Source organism: Myxocyprinus asiaticus, chromosome 16 (genome assembly GCF_019703515.2).
Source record: "Myxocyprinus asiaticus isolate MX2 ecotype Aquarium Trade chromosome 16, UBuf_Myxa_2, whole genome shotgun sequence".
NCBI lineage: Eukaryota > Metazoa > Chordata > Actinopteri > Cypriniformes > Catostomidae > Myxocyprinus > Myxocyprinus asiaticus.
The window spans coordinates 4164783-4173765 of NC_059359.1; the positions used below are offsets into that span (position 1 = coordinate 4164783).

The window sequence follows — 8983 nt, forward strand, 5'->3', positions numbered from 1 at the left end:
TAATAATGTCCTGTTCTCAAGCAGGTTACCCAATCACTCCTACCGCCCCTTCCACCCGACCTTCTATCTGTTTTTTGTCGTTTATAAAGTTCAGTGATGTCACAGGTGATTTCTTGAGACACCTATTGCAGTGTCACCTTAGGACACTTTGTGTATGGAGGACCAAATCTGCCAATGTTAAAAATAAATAAATACATATATATGCATGTGAATGTAAAAAAGTGTACACAGACATACATTTATTTTTCAGCGTGACATAAATGAGTATTTATACTTTTATTACCTTATGTATTGTTTTAACTATATACTGTAAACAAGTATTCGAAAAAATAAATGGCTTACAATCCGTTTAAGATCTGCTAACAGCTAAATTAATGAGACTCACAAAAAATAATGATATGAAAAAGACCTTTTTATTGCCATCGAATGATACTGTACAATCACAACTCATTCAGAGGCGCAAAGTGTATTTGATCATGCTGAGAGGCAGTCCGGTCAAACATGATGCTTTATTTTAAACAATATAACCTGAAAAAGAGCCACTAAACCATGTGCTCACTCGTACTGCTTTGATAACTGATTTCATTACACAACCAATGACAGCAAACACAGATAAGGTCCCTCCAGGTCAATTGAGGCCCAAATGTCTTGAGTGAACATATAATTATTTAATGGCTTAGTAGACAGCGTCTTTGTTAATGCACTGCGTTTTTTCCCTACAATATTAAAGACTTGGTAGATTGTAAAATGCACAGAAAAAACTGGTAATCCCGTACTGGGACAGATGAGGTTATAAAAGCACAGCGTCCCTCAGCATCCATACAAACATAATGGAGTCAAAACACACGGGAGCAAGAACTGCATGGGTCTGTTCAGGATTTTGTGACGGCCTGACTCCGACTTTACTGGCCTCAAAGTTTTGTTCCATGACCAATGATTAAAAACCTGTAGATGTTGGAGAAAAATGACAAAGATAGTATACATACAGTGAGTATTAAAAAGCAATCATAAAGACTAAAGGCTGTTAATAATGCAGACATATTTTCAGAACATAGTGCAAAACATAATGACAAAGAAATAATATTATATTTAATTACATTTGGGTCAATAACGTGATGCTCATTTTTTAGTCCAGAACAATTAAGTATTTCAAAAATATATTAAGAATAGGGCTGGGTATCGCCAGCCACCTCATGAAACATATTGTAACACACATTCGATATTCGATATATCACGATACATCACAATATCATGATTCGATACCGATTCACAAGCTTTTAAATCCAATTCATTTGGGTATATTTCAATTATAATGTGCATTTTGTTTACATACAGCATGAAAGAAATTCTCCTTCAGCTATGACTGCACTGAGTAACGCTGCTTTCAGAGTTTGCACTTTTTTAGATGACCAGCATCTTTACTGAAATGCTGGACATGATATGAATACACTTATAGTTGTATACTAATACATGGATTTAAAGTATGATACAATATCCTGAGAAAAAGTAGCGTGATATATCGATATTTAATTGTATCGAAACAGCCCTAATTCAGAAGGCAATTCAAACAAACAAAAATAAATACTTTGACATTTTTATGAAAAGGCACTTCGTTCGGGTTAAATGGAGTAACCCTAAGAAAACTTCTTGATAGGGATGCACCGATATATTGGCTGCTGATATTTATCAGACAATTATTGACCAAATTAAAACCATCAGCATATCGTTAATAAGCATGAAAACGCAGATATGAAAAATCAATGGTTTATTTTAGGGCTGTTGATTTAACGCATTAATTCAGTGCGATTCATTATAATGCAATTAATCATGTCCCCAGACTGTAATAAGGTATATTCCTTCCATCTGAGCAATTCAAGCTTGAAGTACCACCCGTTTTCTCCAGGGGGCAGTAAGCAAAACTCGCTGTATAGGCAATGCGCAGCTTACACAGAGAACAAACCACACTCACAGACAGCAGACAGCACAAGATGAGAACACGTTCTTGCATTTAAACACAGCTTGATGGAGCACAAATCCGAAGGCAGGGACCTCAAGACGTGTTTGTCTAAGTTCACAGCTAAATGGATTGCTGTGAACTATAGTCCAATGATTGGCTTATGTTCAATAATATGGAAATAACAATAGATTGTACTTTAAAGCCACTTTTTGTATTGTCTTTTTTAATGGTTCACTTGTGTGCTAAAATAAGTTAATGCATTTTAATAATCAGTTTTATTTTTTATATACAGTATATACACTGCATATATATTATTTTTAATTATTTAAATATAACGATTTACAATTATTTAATCATTACATATTGAATTATTGTTATTTGAGGGGCTTTCTCAGCATATATTTATGCATGCAATTAACTGCGATTAATTCGATCAAATAATCGGCATACAATGTAATCAATTTGATTAAAAATTCATTGATTGATAGCCCTAGTTTATTTATAATTAATTAGAAACACACCTTGTAAATACTCTGTAAATTCAAATGCACAATCCAGAAATAATAATATCCACAATATGTAGAAGGGTTGGCACATCTAATAAGTAGTAACAGAATAAAAATGAAATGTCTCGTTCTCACGTTAATGTGGAAACAACGCCATAAATGGACGTGACAGTTGTGAAATCGGCACTTACCTTTAGGCTACATGATGAGGGAAACCATTCAAAACGCTTTGAAACCAGCAGACTTTGACTTCTGAGATATTGGTATGATATGATTGATTGATTGAATTAAGATTGAAATTGCAATATAGCTTTGTGCGATTACTACACCTTAAAAGGCTGTGTTTTAAACTGCAGTACCGTTAGAGCAAAAATGTTTTAGTTAAATTATTTCATATCAATCATCATGTTATCATATTTAGCCATTGTTTGTATCTTCTTTATCTTTTTATCTTTATGTTACACTGTGGTTCTCTTTAAAATTTCAGCCTGTCGTGTTCAATAGATCCAATTTTCAATGGAAAGGACAGGGAAAAGGCTTTTGTACCTCTATGTAAATTTTTTAAGCATTCCTAAGTAAAACAGTGATCAGATGACAAAATAAGGTAAGTTGCAAAATATCGGTATCGTTATAGGCCTACAAGTTTTTGTTACAATCGGTATCGGCCAAATATACAGTATATATATTGGTGCATCCTAACTTCTTTGTTTTCATGACTCAAAAATTCCTGATTTTTGTAAAAAATACTTTTTACCTTGAAAAATATGTTTGAAAATGTTTTTGAAATTAATGATTAAGTTGTGTGCACTCAAGATGAAAGAAAAGTATTTTAATAGCTTTTAAGTGATGGTTACACCACTTGACATTTTTGAAGTCATTAAATCATTTTTCTTATTTTTTTTAAATGCTCTAAATGTTTTTAAAAAATGTATTAAACCAACATAGACACAAATATAAAATTTCTATGAACTTGACACGTGTGCTTTAAACTAGATTTTTCAAAGATTTCTCATTTTAATCATCACGGACAACCTTATTTGTCAACGACCCATTTACAAACTTTTTAATTACTTTATTTTCCTTGAGGTTCTCTAGGTTAGTACCATTTTTTAATTTTTCAGTATTTTCCAACCTCTCTCTGTCACTGCTATTTTTTTGCTGCTGTGCCTTTAAGAGTTTTATGTAAACATCGCCTTCGCATGTTCAATGATAAACAGCGCTTTGCTGCACTCGTTGTGGGTCTGCGTTCGGCTTCAATATCTCGTTCTTATGAACAGACCAAAATTGTGAAATAATGACACTGTAAGTGAACTATTCCTTTAATACTTATCTCCTTACCTTCACTGTTAGTCTGTAGCGCCCCTCTATACTCTTCCTGCCTCTTTCAGTTTGCCCACCAGACCATCCACTGTCTCCACTTTAACTCCAGCTTGTCTCTGAGGAGGTTCATCCACCCGAAGCACCTCCAACCGGGACGTCACATCGACACCCAGGTCTCCAGGCTTCACGTTTGCAATTTTCTTCTTCTTAGCTTTCTACAGAGGCACAAAAAGAGAGACATCATAGCTGTTTCCCTGACAGTGTGTTACAAATAAGAAGCATCATACAAACCCTTTATTTTGTCACTTTTGCACTCCTCCAGCATGTAAAAGTAATCCTTATGTAAATATATTATAGTGTGATGTCACTGTACCATTATATTAGGCAATGTGGCATATCTGGGCGTGTTTAGACGAAGGTCAGCGGTCACCACAGCTGGCATTTTGATCTTTATGGTCTCCAGTCCACCATCAACTTCTCTCACCACCTTCAGCTTGTCTCCCTCTATGGCTACCTCAGATGCAAATGTTCCCTAAAAAATTAACAAATTAATGATTATTAATCAATCTATATTTTAACTTGGGGGCAGCGAATACACCTAAATCACTCCAGAAAACAGAACAGGCAGAGCAAGCATAATTCGGCTCAAAAGATTTGACCAGATCATCGGATGCAGACTAATTTCTGTAAAACAACAACAATAATAATTATAAATCAATACTATATTACAATAATATGATATTTACATGGACTGGGATAACTGACCTGTGGCCAGTCCAACAGAGCTGCTGTCATCTGCCCAGTTTGATTGCAGTCATCATCTATGGCCTGCAAGAGCAACATTACCATGATAAGTATTTCACTGAAAGAACCTTTGATGAATATTTATTTGACTTTATATAAAAATGTATTTGAAAATATTTCAGCTTGACTTTCTGCTACCTGTTTACCCAGTATGATCAGATCTGCTTCCTCTTTCTTGGCCAGGGCAGCCAGAATCTTGGAGATCTGCAGGGGACCAAGCATCTCGTAGTCTTTTCCAGTCACTTCCACGTGTATGCCGCGGTCTGCTCCCATGGCCAGAGCCGTCCGGATCGTCTCCTACAATACACACATTTCTACAATGCTGCGTTTACGTTATTAAATTACTGTTTTCATTTTTCTGGATTCCATGTTTTATGTTTTAATTACATTTTGTCATCAAAATGTTGTATAATGAAATTAATTCATAAAACTATAATTAAAATAAAATAATTAATTATTATTATTAATATAAATAATATTTTTTTATATTTAAAATAAATATTTAATGTTAAATTGTTGTTGTTATTATTATTATTATTATTATTACTACTATGTTGAATATCATATTACAGTAGTAATATATTTATGTCATAACGTCTTCAAAATCCAGTTGAATCTAGCTTTTATTTTGGTGGAAACTGAGTGAAGAAGACTTACTGATTCAGAGGTGTGCAGCACATGTAGACTATATATTATTTATTTGACTAAATCGTATTCTTTTGCAGTTTAATAATCATACTTGGCATATTTTATAACTCTGAAATTGTCATTAATTTCATCCCAAATTTTTTAAATTCCATGAAATTTTGCATTTTTCACACTAAATTCCATTTTTATGACTTACTTTTGCAACACTATCCCATCCGCTAAGCCCGAAACACACTGGGGACTTTTATTTTGAAATGACGGAGACTTGGCTCCTTTACAATACTCTATATTTACGTATTTACCAAGTTAAGCCTTTTAGAGCCTATACATTCACCAGATGAAGAGATTATGTGTATATACACTACCAGTCAAAAGTTTTGAAACACTCATTCTTTATTATAATTTTTCTTCACATTTTAGAATAATAGTAAAGTCATCAAAACTATGGAATAACATAAATGGAACTATGGGAATTATGTTGATCTTCAAAGTAGTCACACTTTGCCTAGAATTTGCAGACATGAACTCTTGACATTTTCTCAACCAACTTCTTGAGGTATCACCCTGAGATGCTTTTTAAACAGTATTGAAGGAGTTCCCATCTATGTTGGGCACTTATTGGCTGCTTTTCTTTATTATTTGGTCCAAGTCATCAATTTCAAAAAAAAAAACAATTTGTTTTAATTAAAGTTTAGTTTTATAATGAAATAAATGAATATGGTGGCACAATTATATTTTTGTCTACAAAACTAATTTCAAACATTTAAGCATACACCTTCAGATCAAAAGATTTTTAAGATCATGAGAAACATTTCAGTCAAGTGTTTCAAAACTTTTGACCAGTAGAGTACATTTCACCACATGAGTATTTTTATTATTATTCACAAGATATGAAGTATGTGCTAAATGGGGCATATTTCCATACAGTCACAAATTCACAATCTTATTTTATTTTTTGCATGCCCTCACTTCAATTTAGAACACATGATTATCTCATCAAAATATTCATTGAAGTGAGGATAAAAATATGGATTAACATTGTCAATGATGAGAGATTTAGATACAGCAAATCCCTACATGATTGTTTTTAATTCACTTCTAGACGCCACTGTTAAACTGTAGTACCATGCTGTTCTAAATGCAAAATCCTCTAATGCGGCCACAGAGGAACCCAGACAAATAAAATTAAAACAAATTCTTTTTTTTAAAAAAGCCTGTCTGCAACTTACACAGATTTTTTGCAGATAACCAATAGTTCTATAAAACTATTGGTACAGATTAATTGGTAAAACCGATATATCGGTCTACCTCTATTATCTACAACATACACCCAAAAACAAGTTAAGCAATTAATTCAACAACAGAGCTAAACTGGTACCATGTTGTGGATTTAAAACATTAAAACAAACACTAAAACTAAAAGGTTCAGTGTCACGAGGGCTGTATATCAAGAGGCATCTTGCAATCAAATAAAAATTATAAAACAGATGTTTTCGAGTTCCTACTCAAAATTTTGATTGGATAAGCCTCATTTGAAACCGATTTATTGAACGTTGGTTCCTTTAATTATATTGCTGTTGCTGCGGTTTTATAAACAGCAAGAAGCAATGAGAGGCTGTACGTTACTGTGATTTTACCCCAGATTTACCACTTACAACCATGGTCTTATGGACTATTTTATGGTGCTTTTATGACATGTCTGAGTGAAATGTATCCCTTGGATACCAGTTACACAACTGTTTCTTACCTGTACTTGTTGAGGACCACAGCTCACAGCCACAACCTCCATCACAAGCTTCTTCTCCTTGAGTTTGACGGCCTCCTCCACTGCAATCTCACAGAAGGGGTTCATCGAATGCTTGACGCCATCTGTGACCACTCCTGTGTGATCCGGCTTTACTCGGATCTGAGGTGGGCATCATTACTTTAATGATTATTCCGATTTCAACATAAAAATTAAAGAATTTTTTCTTAAATGATTACAGCTACTGTATGTTTTTAAAGGTTACTGTATTACTTCAGAGACAAAAGATTTCTCTCTTAGTCAGAGGTTACATGTTCAACCTCCATTAACCTGCATGCATAGTATGCCAAAGGTGGGATGGAGAACACAGACAGCTTCAGATACCAGGCTGTGTCATAGTCCAAAGCATGCAGACAACACAAAGTGATCGGTCTGTGACCCCAGCAACGACACCAATGAAATAAGAGCTAATGGATCATATCCGAGCCTCCAAAATGTAATACTAACAAACAGAATCCTGTAAACTGTGACAATAATCAGCGCACAGTCTGTTTAAACTGAGTTGAACGGCACAGACTGTTTGGATGAGCTGTTAAGACCATTATAATGATATATGACAGTGTTTTGATAACCAGTCAGATCAATATCACCTGATAATCGCTCAATCAATGAGTCACATAACAGCAACTCACTTCTTGACCTCTGGTTGCTTGATTCTTGGATAACTGATGTGAAATATTTGAGGGAAGTTGATATGCCCTGCATTAGGACTGCATTATGCTAATTCTTCTATTATTATGCATTCGCATAGGCCTATTTGCACTTTTATGCCTATTTGTACTGTCATGCTGCAGGGCAATTTGAAATGAATACATTTAAGGCAAAAAAGAAGTGATTAAAAGTAGTGAAAAACATGAAATACCTAAACCATACACTTACTCCTATGCATATGAATCTTAATGTTGATTTAAAAAAAAAAAAAAAAAAAAAGGCCATTTTATGCGACTTGCCAAAACAGAATAGTAAAAGACTAGCCAATGAGTTTTGCCTCCAGATCACATATTCATATTCATGCATTCATATTTCTTTTAGATAATTACACCTGGACAGGTGAGTTCATGTGAATTCAGCAGCCTTGAGAGTAAAGACAGAGCTCATTATTGATCTTGAAATCATTAATGCAACGTATTTGATCTGTTTATAGATGATTTTGAGAAAATAAATCAACAAGATTTATATATATAACACTGACCTTGCTCTAAAAGTTCAGTTCACGTGTTTAACCTAATTCAATAACACTGCTGGCCATGTCATGATCAGTTCAAAGAGGGACAACTGCATATTATTAAATAAACAAAAGCATGTGCAATACGTTAATTAAAGATAAACTCATGTGTACCTTGACAGCATAGTCAATGACCCGTTTAACACCGACCAGAACTCGAGAGCTCATCGTGAATGCTCAGCTGTCTGCTGGAGAACTGCCGGAACGAAAGATTTTCAGCAGAAGAACCGAGCCGGCGTGGTATTGGTGCGACACCATATGGGGCGGGGTTTAACAACTACGCCCATTCCCTGAGCCAATAGAATCGTCCAGATCAGTGAGCTGTCAATCAAATGCCGGACTTTGACCAATCGTTTACTCCGGGTGTTCTTACAACTGCGATCGGACTGAACCGACGGTAAAAGTCGTTTCTTTTATAATTAGGTTAAAGGTCATGTGTTTGTTGTTACTAAACGCAGCGGTGAGAGCACCTTTAGAGCATGCTACTAGTAAATTACATTATTATAAAAAGTGATAGAAGAAAAAAGCTTTCAGAAACTACGAACTGAACATTTGCTTTGCAAAATGATTCACTGTCTCAGAGCTCTCGAGGACATCTGCTGGTAACAAACTCGAGTGAAAAGCAGAATTTCATGAAAATGTAGTTTAGTGTTTTAATTTTTAATTTGTTAAATAAGTGTTGCCTTTATACTAATACAACATTTCTGTTAGTGCTTCCA

At 34.5% G+C, this 8983-nt stretch overlaps 1 protein-coding gene across 1 annotated transcript; it reads right to left on the reverse strand.

The window, feature by feature from the left end:
• Positions 1-391: 391 nt before the first annotated feature.
• LOC127454313 (electron transfer flavoprotein subunit beta-like) lies at positions 392-8482 on the reverse strand. Its single transcript, XM_051721427.1, has 7 exons — positions 8379-8482; positions 6983-7141; positions 4726-4884; positions 4549-4611; positions 4157-4315; positions 3802-3998; positions 392-945 (listed from the first exon to the last, which is right to left on the reverse strand). Exons 1-6 carry the CDS (start codon positions 8430-8432, stop codon positions 3828-3830), a joined length of 765 nt encoding a protein of 254 aa, XP_051577387.1. The 5' UTR covers positions 8433-8482; the 3' UTR covers positions 392-945; positions 3802-3827.
• Between the last annotated feature and the right edge of the window lie 501 nt (positions 8483-8983).

Excerpts from the sequence above, each read along its gene's own strand:
- LOC127454313 (XM_051721427.1), bottom strand. The coding sequence starts at position 8,432 with ATGAGCTCTCGAGTTCTGGTCGGTGTTAAACGGGTCATTGACTATGCT. Across the intron at positions 4,612-4,725 it reads TGATCATACTGGGTAAACAG|GCCATAGATGATGACTGCAA; the intron begins GTAGCAGAAAGT and ends TTGCTCTTGCAG. Across the intron at positions 3,999-4,156 it reads CCACATTGCCTAATATAATG|AAAGCTAAGAAGAAGAAAAT; the intron begins GTACAGTGACAT and ends GTGCCTCTGTAG.